Raw genomic sequence first — 23,192 nt, forward strand, 5'->3', positions numbered from 1 at the left:
GTGAGTCTTATAAAGAGAAAGTTCTGAGAAGGGAAGATTTCTAATGAAAATGAAGAATGTAACCAAATCACTTGACTTGCGGCTACTGATTCTATCTTCAGGTAACATGCGTCAAGTCTATAGGGAGGCTGGACCCTGTGTGTGTTTGTGGTCTGATAGAATCTTGATCCCAATCACGGGAGGTATTTTTTCTGATTTCATTATTTTCTGTGTATCAGAATAGGAGGCTGTTTGACGAGTGTTTCTGTGCCTGTACATTCAAGTTTTACATTTGAGTTTGCATTTTTTGTGAATTGGAAATGTGAGATAGTTTCACTTTAGATAATCTGGTTTGATCATGGCAAAGCACCTTTCCTCATTTTATGACGACTCTTTTAATTAACTCACAGATTTATTATGACTATTGAGTAAGACTCACGTGTGTCTTTTTGTACTATGCATATGTACAGGAAAGTCTGTAAAACATCTTTTCTTCTCCCTAGAGCCTGTGCATATTCACACCACCCGGGATAAAGGAAGGAAAACCCCGCCTCATCCCTGCTGGGCCCATCACTCAGGGCACCACCATCTCTGCTTACGTGGCCAAGTCCAGGAAAACATTGCTAGTCGAAGACATCCTTGGAGTAAGTGGCTTTTTGACTGTGTGTGATCTTTTTAACCTAAAGTATTTAATTAAGAAAGATGGCATATCATTTTGATGTTATAATTTAAACTGTTTCATTTTAAAAAGCTTTAAAGCTAGTTACAGGTCAGTATGTTGATGTGGAAGTTAATTTTTTTGTACTCAGAAAATTCCCTTTACCAACTAAGAGCTAAATTTGCACAGTTCTTATTTCAACACATGCCAGTACAGTTAACACAAAAATACCGTGTATATTTATATGAATGTAAACTAAATGATTACTGTTTTATGTTTCGTATTTTGCTAGGATGCATATGAATGAGTTAGCTATTGCTGTATGACAAACTACCTCAAATTTTAGTGGTGTCATACGGTAGCCACATGTTATTTCTTATGAATCTAAGGACTGGGTTATTCTGCTCATCTGGACTGCTGTCAGTTGGGCTTGCCTATGTGTCTGAGGTCAGCTGGCCATCAGTTAGGTGCTGGCTGGCCTCTTATGCCCTCTGCTTTCCCTGTGCCTCTCATCCCCTTCTAGTAAGGCTATCCTGGCTTGTTTTTGGCATGGTAGCAGGAGTCTGAAAGAAGTAGTGTGAAAGGTACAAGTGAGTTTTCAAGTCTCTGCTTACATCAAATTTACTACCCTCCCATTAACCAGAGCAAATCACGTGGACAGGCCCAGACTCGGTATTGATCCTTAACAAAGGACATAGGTACAGAGAAACTAGACAAGTTGGAGCCCTCAGTCTAGTCTTCCACAGTACATGTGGACATTTTAATGAAATTTTATGACATGGAATATAGACTTTAAAGGTAACAAGTATACAGGTGTAAAAAACAATTGCTCTAAGTGCTAATAGGAGCCATGAATCCTTGGTTTTAGTTTTGATTTTTCCACCATTGTTTGTATGACCTTGAATAAATTGGGTAGCTAGAGAAAGGAAGGAAGAGACAGAAAGAGAGAAGGGAAAGAAGGGAGGGAAGGAGACAGGAGGGCCAATGCTATATAACTTCTCATTTGAAAATGTTCTATTGTGTATGTACATTTTCAAAAGATCTGTAAATTACAAGTACGGAGTTACACTATTTCATGACGCTCTAATTCATCCTGATAGCTTCTTACAGATAGTAGAATTTGAATAAATAGAATTGGTGCTTTTGATATTAATTCATTCAATTTCCCTGTACTTCCTTTGAGTAACTTTACTAAGCTAGAAAATTATTTAAAAATCAAAGAACCAATTTCATTTCTTATGATAAATAATTGATCATTATTAGATGATTTGAATACTTACTATAGGCCTTTGAGATTCAATTAGAATGACTGTTGTTAACATACGCTTTTGTGTTACTCTAGGCTTAAAAGTAGAAAAAAAGTTTACATATAATTTTCTTCACATAGTGTTTACATTTGGAGTAATTTTCTCTGCGGCATTGTACCTGTAAATACCCTGAGAGTGTTCTAGCACATACAAGATGATGTCAGCATTTATGATTATTTTTATTATATGAAATTAACATTCATCATTCATTCAATGTATACTGCATAAGGATAAAGAAATGTTAAAGCAATATTTGGGTATAAGTTCCATGAAAAAGTAAGCATTTCCTTACATAAGATTGATGGTGGCTATCATCATTTAGTTTTCCTTTGAAAAGTACTGCTTATTATTGATTACAAGTATCATGGCAATTTCTGATAGAAATACGAATCATAACTTAATGATCATGTCACTGAATTGATGTCTTTTTCTCTTTTTGTTTCTCAGGATGAGCGATTTCCAAGAGGTACTGGACTGGAATCAGGGACTCGTATCCAGTCTGTTCTTTGCTTACCAATTGTCACTGCAATTGGTGACTTGATTGGTATTCTTGAGCTGTATCGGCACTGGGGCAAAGAAGCCTTCTGTCTTAGTCACCAGGAGGTGAGCTCTTTAAACGCTGCATGTTAGAATTTTTAGTTGTACCTAGCTTACTGAAAGTGCTTGTTAGTATTGCTAAGTAATACTAAACTGAAAATACATGAATGAATATTTAAAATCACAATTTGCTTAACAGTGTTTTGATACTAATAATGATGATTCTAAAACCTGTTTCTGTTTAGAGAGGAAACTGGTTACATAAGAAATATGGTCCTTTTGTTAAGTAAAATCCAGTATAACAATAAAAGGTATGCCATATTCTGAGTCATAGAAAGTAGTAGAATGACCTTGGAGACGTTTCGCACTCTGGTTGTCTTTATGTTTTCTTTAAAATGTCTTTTCCTTAGCTTGTGTCCTGAATAAAAGGCTCTAGTGTCAAATACATTTGAATTCCATTCACTATTCACTGAATTGGCTCATTAATACTAAAAGCAAATATTAACATGATATTTATCACATCCAGTATGAACCAATTCCCTTCAGTGGCCTAACTCCTGTCCACTTGCCTCAATGAACCCATCTCCTGCTACCCCACCTGTCCCTCACTCACTCCAGCCATGCTGCATCCTCAGGCAAGGCTGACAGGCTACTACTCAGGCCTTTGCATTTTTTCTTCTCTCCACTTATCCCCCTCACAGCCACATCCTTTGGAATTTCCTCAAATGTTGCCTTATCTATAAGGCCCTCCCTGAACACTTCATGTACATTTGATTGGCTCCTATCCAGTATTTCTTTCCCTCTATCTGCTGCTTTTACTCTGTAGCACCTGTCACGATCTAGTATATTATATGCTATACTTATTTCCTTGCTTGTGCTTCTCCCTGAAGTACACTGAAAGCTACTCCATTTCTGTTATTTACTACAGTACCTCCAGCACCTAGAATAGTGCCTGGTACATAATAGACACTCATGAATATTTGTTGAATGAGTGAATAATAAAAGTAGAATAGCTAGTAATTTTGAGGAACTTGTTAGCTGATGTGTATATATATATATATATAAAATATATATTTGATTTTTACATTTTAGAAATATTTCATTATTTAAAGTGGTCATTAGATTACTTTTCAATAGCATTTTTGTTAAACTGAAAAATAATAATTTTGTTAAAATCATTGGGCTACAGCTCTCTTAACAATCAGTTTGTTTTTCATTTTATTCCAAATTAAGATGAACAAGAGAACATTAAAGTCAATTAAATAGAAGGGGAAAAATATAAAAGAAAAACCTTGTAAATATTTGGTGCTTTGTGTTTGGAAAATGTTCAAAAGCTCAGTGACCTCAGAAAATTCTTCATATACATGTATGCCCCAGTCCTTTGTTGAGATGACTACATGTGACTAATAAAAGCTTGTTATATACATATATAAAATACATATTATTACTTATAGGTATGTGTTTCTAATTTTTTTTAGGTTGCAACAGCAAATCTTGCCTGGGCTTCAGTAGCAATACATCAGGTGCAGGTGAGTCTTCGGGGTGTTTTTACAGGGGCTTCCTAAGGGAGAAGAATGTTTTTAGAGCACAGCATTGAAGACTGGAGTAGAGGTTAAGTCACCTAATGCCTTATTTTGGGACATTACAATATTCTATTATTTCTAGAAATTTTAATTTAATCAGTTATATTTACTTACTCCCTGCCTTAAATATTCTGCAATTACATGTGTGTGCATTCACATATATATATGTATGTACAATGCATATATATGTGTGTGTGTGTGTGTGTATATATGTATTTATGCAATAAATGGCATATGTCATGCTGAAAATCTAGGAATAATCTTCTACTGGAGTTGCATTGATATTTTTATGATTCCATTCCTTTTTTTTTTTTTTTTTTTTTGAGACAGAGTCTCGCTCTGCCGCCCAGGCTGGAGTGCAGTGCCCGGATCTCAGCTCACTGCAAGCTCCGCCTCCCGGCTTCACGCCATTCTCCTGCCTCAGCCTCCCGAGTAGCTGGGACTACAGGCGCCCGCCACCTTGCCCGGCTAGTTTTTTGTATTTTTTAGTGGAGACGGGGTTTCACCGTGTTAGCCAGGATGGTCTGGATCTCCTGACCTCGTGATCCGCCTGTCTCGGCCTCCCGAAGTGCTGGGATTACAGGCTTGAGCCACCGCGCCCGGCCGATTCCATTTCTTAAGTTAAATTTTCCTGTAAGTGGTCTATGAAACATTCTAACTTTAAGATATCTGGTTCTCTTGAAGATATTACCTAATTTAAAACTGACAGACTACTTAGAGTTTTACTGGTGGTTAGACTTTAAAGTTCAAGAACATGGTAGCAATATAGCGTTCTTTGTATCTTCTCCCTCTCTCTTTTAATTTTTTTGGTGGTGGTTTTATTTTTCTACTTCCGTTTCAGCAAATTGAAGCTGATGAGGGAGGAACTGTATGCTAGGAAGAAAAATCGAACTGTAGTATAATAGAACGAGTGGAAAGGACTCTTGAATTATCAAGTGTAGGTGGAATATGTGCTCAACTACAGTTTTTAGAAGTACAGTGTAAAGTAGTTCTAAAGAGGGACTTGGGTAGTGTACCCGGACCTGAATGGTGCTTCTATCACTTATTAGTTCTGAAGCCTCAGTAAGGTTTTTAACATCTTTATAACTCCATTATGAAATGTAACTTCCAAACCTATAATGTTTTTTGGTGCTTGAAACAATAAATATAAAGTGCTTAGAACAATGCTTAGCACATTTAAGTATTCAGTAAATATTAATGGTTATTGATATTATTACATTATAATCCAAGTGATTGTGTTAGGCCTTCTTTCAATAAATAAGGTACTTAGTATTCTGGAAGTTTTATTTTTAAATAAGCAGAAATCTCTTATAATTGTAGCTATTATTTTATATGGTAGGTATGCAGAGGCCTTGCCAAACAGACTGAATTGAATGACTTTCTACTCGACGTATCAAAGTAAGTGTTCATTTCTAGGGATGTAGTAGCTCTTATTAATCAACGGTTTAAATTAAGGGCAGCCTGTGGCAGAAATAGACTATCGTCTGTTGCAGCTGCTAACTGAAGATCCATCTTCACAAGTAGTCTGGGAAGAATGGTTAATCATTGTGGACTGTAGAGTTATATTCTCATTCACGTTCACTCTAAAGTGAAGGATTGCAGATATATACGTGATTATCTTAATTTTCAATTTTGATGTATATTTTCTAAATAGACTCTCTTAGAATATGTTAAAGACACTAAATATCTCTATTTTTGCAGGAGAATACCGGCTGCAGTGGGAGGGAAAATGTTCTGGTTTTTTTTTTTTACAAAAAGTCCTAATTGGTTTTTCTAATAATGTCAGTAAGTTAAACATTATTATGATTATTATTATTTACATTTTCCCAGGTATAGTATCTCAGTTATCATTTCCGAGAAAATGTTCTATTTCCCTGGTTTGGCCGAGAAAAATTCCCTTTGACTGAGAGTGGAAGCAATTATATAATAGATATTTATTAAATCACATATTTTTATTGCTTTTATTTACCACAGGGGACATCGTCTATATGTCTGACCCATATAATTAGTCATTGAAATCTAAAATATGCCCCCGGACATGGTAACTTTAGGGTCATGTCCTCCTCCAAGTTTACTAAACTAATAATGTAGTTTTTCCTCTCTGTCCTCCAGCAGCAATGATGACATGTGATGTCTCACATGTCACTGTAAATGCACCTAACAATTTACCCGTCAGTAATTATTATTGATCCTCATTAATTAGTTTGAAGGTACTAGTTTATGTTACAGTTAGTTTTTGAAATAATAAAATTAAAGTAGTATGGGACTGAGAAAGCTCTCTCTGGATACCTAAGCCAACTAGATAAAGCACTACCTAGCCAGTGGAGTCTATCTTAAGAGTCCTTCTTTACATTTTGCATATATTACATGCATATTGATTTACATTTTTTCAGGTTTGCATTTTAGTATATGCACTATGTGCCTCTGAAACATTTACTTGCTGTTCATAACAGTGAAGATAGACTCATATAAAGTCATTAGATCCTTAGCATTACTTGTATGCTGACATTTCTTCTCAAGGGAATTACATTACTTTCTCAGTACACTTTAAGTACTAACTTTCTCCAGTTTTCAGTGATAATTTATATTTAACTATTGATGAGATTTAGCACATTTAAATATTTTTATTTTAGATCAGCATTATTAATGAAAATATTAAATATGGTAGATGGAATTTGATTTCTGCATACTTTGTTAAATGCAACACACTTTCTCTCTACACTGATACTTGTCAATAAAATAAATACTGATTGCATTCTCTGGAATTATAGAGCCCTCACTCTAAGGTCAATGATGAAGTTTCATTTATCTCTTTAAAATAATATTACAGTACTGATTTTTTTTACCAAAGCACAAAAATCAAATGATATTTATGTTTTTTATTTAGATGTAGACAAAACCAAGAAATGTATTCGAAGTGTAATATGTACTGTGATCTAATAAAATTATTTACAGGACTTTTGTTTCTTTTTTTCAGAACATATTTTGATAACATAGTTGCAATAGATTCTCTACTTGAACACATAATGGTAGGTTGTTTTTGTTCTGAGTATGATTTTATTTAACCCTTAGACCCATGGTGCTAATATATGGCATAACATTTACACTTTTTTATCCACAGGCACTTTTAATATTATGAAAATGTGGTGCTTAGGAATTCACACCTTGTGTTTGTCACTTCTTTTAATTTTGGGGGAGTAAATTTGAATAACGTTTTTAAAAAGCTCAGAGCTTTTCTTTATTAATGGAGAGCCAGACTTAGAAAAGACATTTGGTTTCTTTCTGTATTCTTCAAAACACCTCTTATATATGGGATATGTTAGGAATTCTCAATGGATTTTTTCCTGATCTTCAAGTTCATTCTGCTTAGTTCTAGTCTTAATTATTCCTCTCTCTTAGATGGCTGTCAGGCACTTTTGAGCCGAAAGCTGTATGACGTCGAGTTATAGGCACATTTCCCTATGCTGCTGAGTACTTTTAGGTCTCTAGTGAAACTTCTTTCAGAAGTGGCTTCTAGTTGTCAGAATGTGTGGGTGTATGCCACGGATGCCCAGGCTTTCTCGGTACCATTTGTGCCCCGTTACGTGCTTTAATAAATGCTCTTTCTCCTCCTCATTTTTCTGGTCCATCTCAAAATACAGTACCCTTCTGCAATAAAGAGTTTTCTCATCTAGCGATTTTATGTTGCATACTGATAAGATTTTTTTTTTTTTTTATTTGACAGTAAAAGACAAGTATGAAGTGTGCTTTGTGCAACGTCTTCTAGAGACAGGAAGTTTACTAAGGGTAATTAGAGAATAACACAGGTTATTAACTTCAGCACGTTCTTTCTGTGATAAGTTATTTCTATAGTTTTATCTAGACAAAAATAAAAGAATTGTACATTAAAATAACTTCTCTTGTTATGAAACAACTGAAGGAATTTGTAAATCAGTGAATACCTTTAAGAAAAATGTAAAGTTATAATGTAGACTGACATCGAGCTTATACTAGGGGTACAAGAAGCACTTATTGCTTGTTCTTTGTATTATTAATATTTTCTTTTAAAAACAGCTTTATTGAAGTGGAATTTACATACTTTACAGCTCATCCATTTAAAGTGTTCGATTCAGTGGTTTTTAGTATATTCATGGATATGTGCAGCTATCATCAATCAATTTTAGAACATTTTCGTTACCTCATAAAGCAACTTGGATACCCTTTTAGCTATTATCTCCTTAGCTTATCACTTCCTTACACCCCTATTTCCCCTTGCCTCACCAGCTCTAAGCAACCATTGTCTACTCTCTTTCTCCATGAGTTTACCAATGCTGGGCATTCTGTCTGAAAAGAATCACATAATATGTAGCCTTTTGTGCCTTGGCATCTTTCACCTAGCGTACTGTTTTCAAAACTACATACTGTGCATGTGTCAGTACCTCAGTCATTTTTATGACCAAATACTATTCCATTTTATGGATATACGTACCACATTTAAAAAATCCATTCATCAGTTGATAGACATTTGGGTTGTTTCCACATCTTAGCTCTTGTACATAGTGCTACTGTGAACATTCCTCTACAGGTTTTGGTTTGAATGCCTGTTTTCCATGGTTTGGGGTGTATACCTAGGAGTGGAATTGCTGGGTCATATAATAGTTCTGTGTTTCACTTTTTGAAGAACTGTAAGAACTGTCAAACTTTCTATGGCAGTTGCACCACTTTTCATTCCCAACAGCTGTGCACAAGGGTTCTGATTTCTCCACATCCTCACCAACACTTGTTATTATCTGACTTCTTCATTATAGTGGGTGTAAACTGCTATCTCAGTGTGGTTTTCATTAGTATTTCTCTAGTGACTAATGATGTTGAGTATATTTTCTTGTGTTTCTTGGCCGCATGTATGTTGTCTTAGGAGAGATGTCTATTCAGAGCCATTGACCACTTTTTATCATTGGCTAATTAGGAGTTCTTCATATATTCTAGCTATAACTGCCTTGTCTCGTAATTGCTTTGCTAATATTTTCTCCCATTTTGGTAGGTTGCCTTTTCACTTTCTTGATAGTGTCTTTTGAGGCACAAAGATTTCGATGAAATCCAATTTAGCTATTTTTTTCTTTTGCTGTTTATGCTTTTAGTTTTATATCTAAGCCAAATCAGAGATCATGCAAATTTACTCAGATATTTTCTTCTAAGAGTTGTAGGGTTTTTAACACTTATATTTAGGTCTTTGATCTGTTTTGAGTTAGTTTTATATATGATGTTTGGTAAAGGTCCAGTTTCATTCATTTCCATGTAGCTATGAAGTTTTCCCCAGCACATCAGTTGAACATAAAATGTGGTTTTATTTCTGGACTCTTGATGCTATTCTGTTGCTCTATATTTCTGTGGTAATGCCAGTACATTTTCTTGATTACTGTGGTTTTGTAGTAACTTTTGAAATTAGGAAGTGTGAGTTCCCCAACTTTTCAAGATTCTTTTAGCTCTTCTGGGTACCTATCAAATACATTTAAGTTTTAGAAGTAGCAGGTCAATTTCTACAAAGAGATCAGGTGGAATGCTAATAGGAATTATGTTGAATCTGTAGAACAATTTGAAGTATTGCCATCTTAACAACTGGAAGACAATTAAGTCTTCTAATACATGAACGTGAGGCATTTTTCCATTTATCTAGATCTTAATTTTTTTCAACAGTGTTTTGTGGTTTTGGAGAATAAGTGTTGCTTTTATTTTGGCCAATTTATTCCTAAGTATTTTATTTTTAATGCTACTATAAATGGAATTGTTTTCTTAATTTTATTTTTTGATTTTATGCTGCAAATATATAGAAACAACATTGGTTTTTATATATTGATTATGTATCCTGCAAGCTTGATGAACTCATATATTAGTTCCTATAGTTTCTTAGTTTCTTAGTGGATATATATATCCAGTTGGAGACAGTTTTACTCCTTACTTTCTATTCCAGGTTGTTTTATTTCTTTTTCTGGCATGATTGCCCTGGCTAGAACCTACAGCACAATACTGAAAAGAAGTGGCAAGTGTGGACCTTCTTATCTCATTCCTGATCTCAAGGGAGAAGCATTTAGTTTTTTGCCATCAAATATGATGTTATTTGTGGTTTTCTCATAGATGGCCTTTGTCAGGTTGATGAAATTCCCTTTTATTCCTAGTTTATTGAGTGTTTTTATCACGCAAGTGTGTTACATTTTGTCAAATAATTTTTGTGCATCAGTGTAGATGATCATATGGTTTTTACTTTTAATTCTATTGATAGTGTATATTACATCAATTGATTGTTTTATGTTAAAGTAACCTTGCACTCCTGTGATGAATCTCAGTTCATTATGTTGTGTAATTTATATAGGAATTGCCTTAAATTTATAGAAAACTTGATAGCTTCAGCACATGGAGTCTTCCTAGCCAAAGACATTTACTTATTTTCAGGTTTTTTTTTTTTAAATATTTCTTGAGTGAATGTATTGATTATGGTCCCCCATAGTTAACTCATTTTTCCAGTTTATAGTCTTTAGTTTTCAAGATAGAGGACAGTGATTTATAATGCACAATAGTAGAGGTTCTAGTGGTTCTTCTTTTCCAGTTTGTACAGTACTTATTTCTTTGTGTCTGTTAATGTATTAGCTGCAACCTAATGAACACTTTTGAATGGAAGCAACAGAAATCAACAAGGGAATATATTGATTTTTCTTGACATGTGTACCTCCCACATTTCATTGGAAGCAACAGAAATCAATAAGGGGATATACTGATTTTTCTTGATGTGTGTACCTCCCGCATTTCATTGGAAGCAACAGAAATCAACAAGGGAATATATTTATTTTTCTTGATGTGTGTACCTCCCACATTTCATTGGAAGCAACAGAAATCAACAAAGGGATATATTGATTTTTCTTGATGTGTGTACCTCTCACATTTCATTGCTGTGTATATTTGCTGTGGATCCACAGCAGATATAATTTATCAATTTTAAAACATTTTCTTCTATTCCTAATTTTCTGTGAGTTTGCATCTGATTTGGTGTTCGGTATTATCAAATTTTGATAAGCTATTTAAAAATGATTGGAGTAGAGAGCTGTATTATTACTCAACGTTGAACCACTCTTACATTCCTGGCATAAAGGCTATTCAATTGTAACGTTTTCTTTATTCCTGGATTGGGTGTTAATATTTATTTCCAAGTTTTGCATTTATATTCATTCATCAGATTGCTCAATGTTTCTTTTTTTCTATCCTTGGGTTGTATCGGTATTGGGTTATGCTACGCTTATAAAATGAGCTAAGAAATGTTCCGTTCCTTTCTATGGTCTAAAGTGGTTTAAGTATAGTTATTATTTATTCCCTTAATGTTTGATACCAATGTTTGTTCCCTTATTGTTCCCTTAATGTTTGATACAAATCAGCTAATAAGACCCCAACAAGATAATAAATGAAGCACATTTGTTTCCTTTTTTTTTACTCTTCTTCTCCACTACCCTTACATAGTTTTAGATATATAAATATTTTTATATACTTCATGTTTCTTAAATTAATTTTTCATGATGCGTATAATTAAGAAATTAAGAATAATTAAGAATTAAGTATAATTAAGAATAATTAAGACCCCATTGGGGTCTTATTAGGGGTAGGTCTCTGACTCTCTTTTCAGTTTCTTCTATGACATTGGATCCTTCAAGTTTTCATTCACCCTTTTCTGCTATAATGTTTCTTGGGAATCTGTTATAGTCTTATAATGCATAGTAACTGGAGTTACCAAATGGTGAGCAAAGCCCTTCACAGCCTCTGTCCTCATTGATCTTTTAGTCTGTGGGGAGACAGACATGACCCAAATATCAACATAACTGTGAAACTACAGTCAGAGTCAGGCCTATAAAGGAGCATAACAGTGCTCTGAAAGCTCATGATGGGATCTAGTGGAGCTGGGGAGGCTGTGGCAAGCTTTCCTGATACTGTGACTTTGGTCTGGTGGTTGTGTGGAAGTTACACAGGCAAAGAGGAAAGAGGAGTCTACTTTAGGGGATGGGGGAACAGTGTGCTTCTGTGTAGAAAGGCCCTGGAAGGGCCAAGTCACTCAGGCCTGGGAGGGAGTTTTGAATTAAGGCTTGTAAGCTAGAAGTGTAAGATCAGATTTGTGTTTTGAAAAGATAACCCTGGAATAGAGGAAACAAGTGGGGAATGAGGTTAGACTTTTTTGAGGAACTTTTTGATAATATAGAAGATTTATTATTTTCAGACAAGCAAATCTGGGTAATTTTTTTTTTTTTCCTGAGACATAGTCTCGCTCTGTCACTAGGGTGGAATGCAGTGGCACAATCTCGGCTCACTGCTACCTCTGTCTCCCAGGTTCAAGCAATTCTCCTGCCTCAGCCTCCCGAGTAGCTGGTACTACAGGCACACACCACCACGCCTGCCTACTTTTTGTATTTTTAGTAGAGATGGGGTTTCACCGTGTTGGCCAAGATGGTCTTAATCTCTTGACCTTGTGATCCACCCACCTTGGCCTCCCAAAGTGCTGGGATTACAGGTGTGAGCCATCACGCCTGACCAAATCTGGGTAATTCTTAAATTCCTAGGTGATCAGTTCATCTAGGTCAGTGCTTCTCAATGAGGCGATGCTGATTTGGGCAGAGCAGTTCCCTCTGGCACAGTGTCATCCTGGGCACTGCAGACCTGCAGCATCTTTAGCTTGTGAGAATTCGTAACCAACAAACGTGCCTGCACTTATTTCCAGATGCTCCGCAGCCAGGCGGCTCAACTGCTAGTTGGGAATCAATGAATTAGATCTTCAAATCAATTTTTATAAATGTGTAGGTACTTTATATTTCCTTTCTTATCTGAAAACATCAACTACTTAAATTAGTGTAGGTAATGAAAGAGAGGATTTACTGGTTCAGACTGCTGAAAAGTCATTGAATGTTCAGGCTTACATAATTAGTGGACATGGGGGCTCAAATAATCTTTTCAGGAATATATCTTTCTCTGTTTCTCAGTTCAACTTACTTCTGTGTAGTCCTTATTCTCAGGCAGTTTCTCTTTACATGATGGCAGCAATAGTCCTGACAACTGTCATCTTACATTTAAAATGAAGTTTTATATCAAAATCAATAAATAATCAGTGTTGATATCATATCACTCACTTCACCAACAAGATAATAAATGAAGCACATTTGTTTCCTTATTTTTTAGTCTTCTTATCCACTACCCTTACATAGTTTTAGATGTATACATATTTTTATATATTTCATGTTTCTTAAATTAATTTTTCATGATGCCTATAATTTCTTAGATATCATTTACTAACAAGTGTTACAGTTGCAGTATAGTTTTAATGATTTATTTGCTCCTCACTTTTTCTTGGACCCCGAGTCTTCCCAGTGTCTTTGAATTTATTTTTCTATTTCTTTATTTTTGCTTGAGCCCATCTCCTTTTCTAAAATAGTTCACAGATAGTACATTTCTGAGTACTGTACCCTTCTTAAATATCTTTATATTGCCTTTTTGCTAGTTTGACTTGGTAAAGAAATTTAGACTTAAAGTAAGTTTTCCTTAGAAATTTGAAGACTTTAATTTAAAATCTGAATTTAAAATCTACTGTTGTTCTAAAGAGTGTTGTTCCACTTACAGGTAAATGTATGCATATGTGTGTATACGTGTGTGTAGTGGGGGAGTAGAGGTGGCTTTTAGATTGACCTTCTGATGCTTGGAGTTTATAAATATTGCCAAAATATGTCTAGATATTTTTAACTCCTTTTCAGCATCTGAGGGTCATTTCAATGTTAAACCTTAATATTTGGGGAGAGTGAAAAGGTAAACATATGTTTAGAAATGCTCATCTTAAAACAGAAGCTTCTTTTTCCTTTTTTAGACAGAGTCTGTCTCTGTCACCTTGGTTGGAGTGCAGTGGCACGATCTCTGCTCACTGCAACCTCCGCCTCCCCAGCTCAAGCCATCCTCCTACCTCAGCCTTCCAAAAGTAGCTGGGACAACAGACGCATGCCACCATGCACAGCTAATTTTTGTATTTTTAGTAGAGACAGGTTTTTGCCATGTTGCCCAGGCTGGTCTCAAACTCCTGAGCTCAAGCAGCCCAAGGGCCTTGGCCTCCTGAAGTGCTGGGATTACAGCGTGAGCCTCTGCACCCGGCCACAGAAGCCTTCTTAATGCCTATAATTGTTTGTCTGTTGATTTTTTTGACATATGAAATAACATTATCCTTAAACAATAAAAACTTTTATCTCTTCAAGTATGTATACCTCACATCTTCCTCTTGCCTACTAGCATGCTAATGATTGTGATAACGTATCTTTGTCTTGTTCTTAACTTTAGTATCTTAAGGCAGCGATTCTGTTATTTTACCATTTGGTATAATAAGGACTGTTGTTTTGAGGAAAGGATTATTACGTTTTCTATATATTCTTTTATTGCATTTTACTAAAGTTTTTATCATTAATGATTTTGCTGAATGGCATCACATGCTTTTGTTTTTGCGGCGGGGTCTTGCTCTGTCACTCAGGCTGGAGTACGGTGGCACAGTCATAGCTCACTGCAGCCTTTGCCTCCTGGGCTTATGAAATCCTCCTACCTCAGCCTCCTGAGTAGCTGGGACTTCAGATACATGCCGCCATGCCCGATTAATTTTTATATTTTTTGTAGAGACGGGATCTCGTAATGTTGCCCAGGCTGGTCTCAAACTCCTGGGCTCAACAGATCTGTCCACCTCAGTCTCCCAAAGTGCTGGGATTACAGGCATGAACCACTGCACGAAGGCTCATCACACGCTTTTTGACTACCAGGAAGATAATCTTGCAGATTTTTCTCCTTGGTCTTATTGCTATTATGAATTATAATAGACTTTATGCTACTGGAGAGTTCAGAATAAACTATGTTTTCAATATTGTCATATTTGTTTAATTATTGCTAAATTTGATTTGGTTGCATTTTTATTTATAACTTTTCTTCTGTTTCAAAAGTAAATCTGTCCATGATTTTCTTTTTTATAGTTTCTTTGTTAGTTTTCAGTATCAGTGATACGGCGTACATTGTAAAAACAACTGGAAAAAATTGTTCTTTTCTGAATGTAGATCAGTATAAATTGTATGGGAATTTGTTGACGATTTTTAAAGAACTCGTATTTGAAGCCATTTGAGGCTAGTGTCTTTTTTGGTAATTTTTTGATAGTTTTTGAATTATCTTTATGATTCTGGTTTGATTTACATTTTTCAACACCTTCTAAGCTTATTTTCTGAAACATTGTCCATTTGATCCAGATTTTCAACAAATATTAACGTATTTATGCCAAAATATTTATTAAGCAACTGACATTACCCCAGACACTACAGATACAAATTTCACTGAACATAATTTAATCTTTAATAATGCAGGGTCATTCTTGTTACTTAATAATTTAAAAATCTCAGGGGTGTGTGAATTAGATGAGTGATTCTTCTGTATTTGCCAACGACTCAGCTCCATCACTCTTGTCCTGCCTTTGTGTGATTCATTTTTCCTGAAATATGTATTGAGAGTTTTGGGTTATAGAGATCTTACATGTTCTAAGCCAGGGATTGGTTGGCAAACTTTTTTTGTAAAGGGCCAGATAGTAAGTTGTTATGCTTTGTGGGCCATACTCTTGCAGCTACTCAACTCTGCTGTCGTAGCAGCCATAAAAAGTACAGAAATTAATGAACGGGGCTGTGTCCCAATAAAAATGTTATTTATATTAACAGGCAGGGGGCTGGGTTTGGACCACAAAATTTAGCTGGCCCTAACTCAGCTTTCTTCTTGGCATTTGGAATACTGTGAGAAAAGAGAAGTGGTTTCTGCTGTTTATATAGTTCACAGGCTAAGGGAGGTGGGGAGTAACCTAGAGGTCCTGATACTAGGCAGTATACTCAGTCCCTGCAGAGTGGGCACAGCCAGTATTTGTCGGGTGTATAAATACAGTTCTATAGGAGCAGTGAACACAAAGGTGTAATAGTGTAATCGTAGGATGAAGACAGTTTCCTAACTTAGACTTATTTTTATTAAATCAATACTTTTTATATGAGATGCTGTATTTTCCCCTGACTGCAAGGCTCCTCTTGCAAAGACTTTGTGGTGGCTGTTTTATGCTAAGGATGAATTCTTTTTCTCCGAGGAATAATTTCATGGCTATGATCTGGATAGTTGAAGTTACCAAAATTCTCGGTATAGGTAAATACTGTATTAATGACACAGCTGTAGCCGCAACCCACTCAGAACAGTAGGATATGTTAGGCATTGAAGAAATATTTGTTGAAGGAAATGGCAGCACAAATGAGTGATGAAATGAATACATGGTTTCCATTTAGAAATGGAAAAGCATATTTGTTGTAAAAGCATGGGCCATGAGAACAGCTAGTATCAGTTCAAATACTACTACCATTTACTATTCATGTAATAATGGGGCAAGTTACTTCTTAGTGCCTCAATTTTCCTAATATGTAAAGTGGGGAAAAAAATTTTCCTGAGTTAATATTGTTATTGTGAGGAGCAGGCAAATCAATTTATATAAATTATATAAATGTGGCTGGCACATAGTAAACACTTAATAATCTGTACAAATTTTTATTAGACAGTACATCAAATGAAAGTCAGCTAATGCAAATATGAAAACCATGTATCTCCTTAGAGGTTATATTTCATAGTTTTTACAACTGCTGCATCACAGACACCAACTAATCAGAGTGAATGCTGGTCGTAGTGCTGACAGAGGCTCAGATCCAGGCACCAGGGAAGGCCTGAGAGATTCTGGAAGAGGGCCTGGGATGGCAGAAGAGCACTTGGGAAGTTAGGCCAGCAGCTGCTTACCAACTGAAACAGAAGTGTCAGTTGGTATCAGAATACATGACTGATATGCTTCCCTCCAGCACAGCGGTATGGATGCGTATCAGCTGTGTATTCTGTTGGGCTCTGTTAGTATTAGCATGTAACAATGGCTTTTAGATCATATATATGTAATATTTATATACTTGTATATTTACTTACCTATAATGCTAATACCAACCAATTAGAGTGTAGGACAGCTGAAATTAATACTTACTTTATGATAAAGTTTACCTGCAAGTTCTTTGAATTTCTCATTGCCTTACTCTTATTTTGTCATTTGTCTTTAGATATATGCAAAAAACCTGGTGAATGCCGACCGTTGTGCACTTTTCCAGGTAGACCATAAGAACAAGGAGTTATATTCAGACCTTTTTGATATTGGAGAGGAAAAGGAAGGAAAACCCGTCTTCAAGAAGACCAAAGAGATAAGGTACAGCTAGAAGTAGAATGTCTATCCTCTTATGATAGATGTGCAGGTGTTCTGTTACCCATTTTTCTGTGCCTATTCACAGGTATGCTGACAATACTTGTCATACTGTGATATCATTCCCACCAGGACCCGCCTCCTGAAGGTAGTACTTCTGGGAATGACATTGCAGTCAGTGCCAGAGAAACCGCGCCTAGGAAGCTTTAGCGTCACTCCTGGAAATGCCGTCTTCCGGAGGCGGTCCTTTTGGAAATCATGTTGGAAAAACTTTCTAGTGCTCCCAGGTAGGTAAAGGTACACTCCATCTGGAATCTGCAGGTTTTCCCATGTCCAAGAGGAAAGGTGTGCTTATCCAATTCGGCCTCTACCTCTTCCCAACCTATGGCCTGTCTCAAAGTCCAGACAGTAGTAGAAATTGATCTGGTATATTTGATGACTTAAATACACTCTGTGACTGATCGGTTGTTTTAATCAATCATATAGCACACTTGTGTTGCATCTCGAAACTAAAGTCTTTGTTTTTTTAAGTGGCAACCCTTGTCGCTTAAATGAACAGAATGGAGTTTATTTTGTTGATGGAGGCATGGGGGCTTGCTCATATCGCACCTGGAAACCTACAGAAGGAGCACTCTGACAAAATGTTTAAGAATCAAGCTTAACATTCAGAAGCTGAGAAAATAATTTTAGACATTTGCATTTCTTTTGCTTTATGTGTCTTATTTAACTCATTTTCTGTATAATGCCATAAAGTTCTCTGGTAATAACAACATTCTAGTAAAGCACTGTGTCTTCTTCATTAAGCATTGCTGTTTATTTGGACAGTCTATCATAAAAGGAAACTAGTATCAAGGAAACTCAAAGTGTGCCCCAGCATGGGGCCCCACCACCGTCTGCCTCTCCGCACTTCCTGTATATTCCATATTCCTGTAACTCTCATTTATAGGCACTATATTGGTACTTGGGTTTTGCAATTGTTTTGCCTGTTTGTTGTTGGTTTTTTTAATTGTTGCTAGATCTCAGTATAGCAATCTGGATATAGTCATTTAGATAAGTCATTTCTCTTGCTGGAGATTTGCGTGTTTCCTAACACTACTGGTATTGATTTAATTTTGAAAATAATGATTTTAAAGCCTGTGTTCATAAGCATAAGAAAAACAGAGTATGATTTACTGTAACTCTCAGATGACTGGTTAATGGCAGCCATTTATGTAAGGGCTGCTTCTTAATTGTGGCTTCCACTGACCATAGAAAGCAAACCACAGAGAGCAGGAACAAAAGTTCAGACTGCTCTCAGACCAATGCAAACAAGCATAAATCATCAAATGGATTCTGATACCCTTTGCTCGTGGCAATCTAATTCATTAGGTTTATGTTGTTCAAAGCACAAGAAAACCAGGAAAAAGACAACCCTGAGTTGTGTGCAGTGTATGGTTCACTCTTAAGGGTTTTAAGTAGATTCTCTTTTGTGTGAACTGTCTTTCGAGTTTTTCTGATAGTCCTCTAGCTTTATTTCAGTAATGGTGATTTCCTATAATGTGGACAATGTAATAATATGGAAATGATTTTTGAACTATGTAAAAAGTAGATATTGTGACTGGTAGACATCTTTCTTAAGGAAATTTTGAAATGAGTGCATGTGTGATGATAGTATAATAATGAGAAACATATAAGTATGAAAATATTTTTACAAAGGAAAAATACTGATATTAGATACAAAAAATAGACAATCCTTGTATTTCGATTATTTTAAAATTTAACAAATTAGGTAAAAATACTAGAAGTTGTACATTGTGTTATTTCTGTATAGTACCTGCATTGCAAACACCATAAAATTCAGTTCTGTATAATATCTCAAGCTCACGCATAACCTGTGAGTTTGGTTATATGTGTGGTAGAAAGCACAATGATAGAGACCAGCATTCTAGTTTGCCTTGTGCCACTGATATTTTATGAATGTTGGCAAATTGCTGAACCCATATAAGCCTTCGTTCATACTTCATTGAGAATCCACTAAAAAAATTTATGTTGAAGCATCTTGTAAATTATAAGGTACTTCGCAAATAGAAGAGATTATTATTGTTCAGAGCAGGAGGATACTAGCTGATTGTTTGATCTCAATTTGTGAATTAATATTTTAAGGTTCTCAGGTGGTTACTGTGTAATGTTTCCCTGCTTTATGTTTACATATTTTATAAGGTGATTTTCAGAATATGTAAATATAAAATGAATACATGCATTTAAGTAAAACAGTGCTTTTAATTCAATATTGTTAACAATGGAATATTTTTGAATTATTCTACAGCATCCATATTTTAATTAGCATGTCCTTCTCTTTTACATATGCAGATTTTCAATTGAGAAAGGAATTGCTGGCCAGGTAGCAAGAACAGGGGAAGTCCTGAACATTCCAGATGCCTATGCAGACCCACGCTTTAACAGGTAAGAAATAGCTGATTTTGACACTCCATTGATTTCTCCTGTGATGTCCCACTCAGCTGAAACCTCTTCCATGGAACCTGAGTTCTCCATGTCCCGATTCAGTTCTTTCTTCCTTAGTTTTCTTTTTTGAACCAACTCTGCTATCAATAGTCAGTATATTCAGATATTTATAAAATGATGGATTCTAATCCACTAATGTATAATGATATCTAGATAGAGGAGTTTAGAATGTTATAAAAATAACTGATAGGCGGAAGTTCTAATTTATAGAGCTACTGTGGGACTTTTTTTTCATTACAGTGTCATGATTTTGTAACGAACATATTCTCCATCAAATCATATGCTCAAAGGCTGCAACACATAGTAAGAAATTTGCATGCTTTTGAGATGAGTAAGTCTAGCTTTGAAGCACTGTTGTGTCATTTATTAGCTCTCAATTGACGTACCATAAGTTACTTAATCTCTCTGAGCCTCAGTTTCCTCCTCTTTGAGTATGATAATCCAATTTTGTTGCTGTTGTTTTAAGATCACAGATAATATTCATAAAAGGTCTGGAAAATTTACCCGACCCAAAGTAACTTAAGTTGCATCTTTTATTGGTATTATTGAAGATGGATATTAGGATGGCTTATAAAGATTTTTTGTTTTGTTCTGACTTTCTTTGGAGAGTTGCAAACCCAGTTATGTAATCTGATTTTAATAAACCTCTAGAAATGGAAAGTCTCAGGATTGATGCTATGACTGTTAAGAGTAATATTTACGTAGTTTGACAGCAGTGTTTAGTTAATCCCAACACGTGGTTTACTTTAAGAGATAAATAACATAAGCAATAGGAAGTTTATTCAGGTATTTGATCAATTGATGTCAAATATACACAACTCATATAAAAACACAGCAATATTCTAGTAATATATACTGTCAATAAATTAAAGGTACACTGAAAGTTTATTTTTTTCCAAAAGTCCAAGCTCATCATTTAGTACTTAAAAATTAAATATATTTGCATATCCTTATGTCAAATCTTTATGTAAAAATGTATGAGTCAGACTGTTCAGAAAATGGAAATGCAAGCACCAGATTAGGAGAAAATGTTTGTAAAACATATCTGACAAAATACTTATATATAAAAACTCTTCCAACATACCAATGAGAAGATAACCCAATTTAATACAAAGGGCAGATGATTGTAACAGACAGTCCACAAAAAGGGATATACAACTGATCACTAAACACATGAAAAATGCTCAAAGTGAGGGCAATATAAATGTAATTGACATGAGACCTCGCTGTACACCAGCTAGAATGGCAGTGACTTTAAAACATTGGCATTAGCAAAGATTGGCCAGGATGTGGAGAAACGAGTACCCTCGTACATTGTTGGTGGGAATATATAATGGTACATCCGCTTGGGAAAACAGGTTTGCACTTTCTTGAAAAGTTTAATATACACTTACTGTACAGTCCACTAATCAGCTCCACTTCTGTTTACTACAAGAAAAATGAAAACATATGGTGCTACAGGGACTTGTATGCAAATCTTCAAAGCAGCATTATTTATATTTGCCAAAACTGGCTATTAAAATAATATTGTCCAATAATTGGTGAATGAATGAACAAAATACGATATGTCCATTCAATAGAGATATAACTCAGCAATGAAAAGGACTTAACCACTAAGACATGCAACAACATGGATGAGTCTCAAAAACCATTATGCTAAATGAGAGAAGCCAGGCACTGAAGACTCCCATGTAACTACCAACTGTTAGCTATATCACTGTTACTATGCAACTTAGTCCCGTTTTCCGAAAACATTTCCTCACAATAGGAGTCAGCAGACTTTTTCTATTAAGTATCAGATGGTGAGTATATTTGCGTTTATAGGCACTAATGTCCTTGTCACAAATCCACAACTCAGCCTTGTGGGGTGATGGCAGAATCAGACAATCTATGAATGAATGGTGTGACTGTGTTCCAATACAACTTTACTTACAAAGGGGAGAGGGCTGATTTGGCCCCTGGGTGCAGTTTGCTGACTACTGCTCTAAGTTTTTAAAGTGGAAACTCTGTAAGTTGGTTTAGCAAGTTACCTCTCCCATAAACATGATCAACTTCAAAGGATCATGTTATTTTATCAACTTTAATTGAATTTGTCCTCTGAATCCACATTTTTTTTCCTGTTTACTTAGTAATGCTGGATACTTCAAATGATAGGCTGAAATCCTCTTAGAGACTATGCTAGAAAACTCGCTTGGAGACAAAAAAACCAACGGTTAGAATATTTTGGGGAAGGTTTTAATAAAACTCTGTGGAATGTTACCGTCCCTGAATGCAGAAGCTAAAAGTGCCATTACCGTCATATGGAATAGAAGCATATGTAAATTGCAAAGACTGAGGGGAGAGTTATGATTGACTGTGTCCTTTATTTCTTCTGCCTTTTTTTTGTTGTTATTTTCGGTTGTGTCACCCCACAGAGAAGTAGACTTGTACACAGGCTACACCACGCGGAACATCCTGTGCATGCCCATCGTCAGCCGAGGCAGCGTGATAGGTGTGGTGCAGATGGTCAATAAAATCAGTGGCAGTGCCTTCTCTAAAACCGATGAAAACAACTTCAAAATGTTTGCCGTCTTTTGTGCTTTAGCCTTACACTGTGCTAATGTAAGTACTATCTATTAAATACCATATTTTTACTACTCCATATTAATTTGAAAACTTTTTCATAAAGCAGCTTAAGGGACTTTTTTTTTTTTTTTCGTTTATATTTCCTTTACAAACCAGGAAAAGTGAGTGATTCCTGATTGTGCATGTTTTAGAAAATGTCATAAAATTCCTTGCAAGGAAAAAGAACAGTCTTCTAACAGTTTGCATTTATTTCAAGGTGGGAATTTGTTAAGAAGAAAAACGAAGTGACTGTCAAGGTAAAATGTCCAAGCATCAGGCTTATATTTAATGGTGTCTACAGAAATGAAGAAAGAAAATGCTACCTAAATCTTGACTGTTTATCAAATGCATTCATTTGAGATCCTTACACGAAAGTATAGTCATAGCTCATGTTTTGACACCCACCAGGAAAGTTTTGTTTGTGACAAAAAGTGAGGCATCAGGTTGCCCATGTCAGAAGCATTCTAGGTGTTAACTCATTAGTCCTCATGAAAGTTATACCGTGTTCACTGAAGGGTAAAATGAAGCTCAATGTGGATTCTCCAGTCTCAATTTAAAAATAGTAGAATTTATTGTCTGTCTTTTACATTGTTTTATTTTAAATGAATTGAACATATAGTATTCTGTAAACTCTAGTAATCCTTTAATGATATTACTAGAATTCTGAGGTTAGGGAAAATTTTAGTATGGTGACCTTTTCATAGAGCTAAATCAACATAAATTGGAGTTGCCCCCTTAGTCAATTAGAAACTGCT

At 35.5% G+C, this 23,192-nt stretch overlaps 1 protein-coding gene across 12 annotated transcripts in view; it reads left to right on the forward strand.

The window, feature by feature from the left end:
* Nucleotides 1–23,192, forward strand: part of PDE10A (phosphodiesterase 10A) — a 337,758-nt gene that overhangs the window by 233,892 nt on the left and 80,674 nt on the right. For all 12 annotated transcript variants that reach the window (XM_025382246.1, XM_025382247.1, XM_025382251.1 and 9 more), the window contains 8 exons: nt 483–623; nt 2,392–2,547; nt 3,960–4,010; nt 5,404–5,462; nt 7,042–7,093; nt 17,195–17,337; nt 19,681–19,773; nt 22,248–22,434. In XM_025382246.1, coding sequence (XP_025238031.1) covers nt 483–623; nt 2,392–2,547; nt 3,960–4,010; nt 5,404–5,462; nt 7,042–7,093; nt 17,195–17,337; nt 19,681–19,773; nt 22,248–22,434 — 882 coding nt within the window. The remainder of the gene's footprint in view (nt 1–482; nt 624–2,391; nt 2,548–3,959; nt 4,011–5,403; nt 5,463–7,041; nt 7,094–17,194; nt 17,338–19,680; nt 19,774–22,247; nt 22,435–23,192) is intronic.

This window comes from Theropithecus gelada, chromosome 4, assembly GCF_003255815.1.
Source record: "Theropithecus gelada isolate Dixy chromosome 4, Tgel_1.0, whole genome shotgun sequence".
NCBI classification, from domain to species: Eukaryota; Metazoa; Chordata; class Mammalia; order Primates; family Cercopithecidae; genus Theropithecus; species Theropithecus gelada.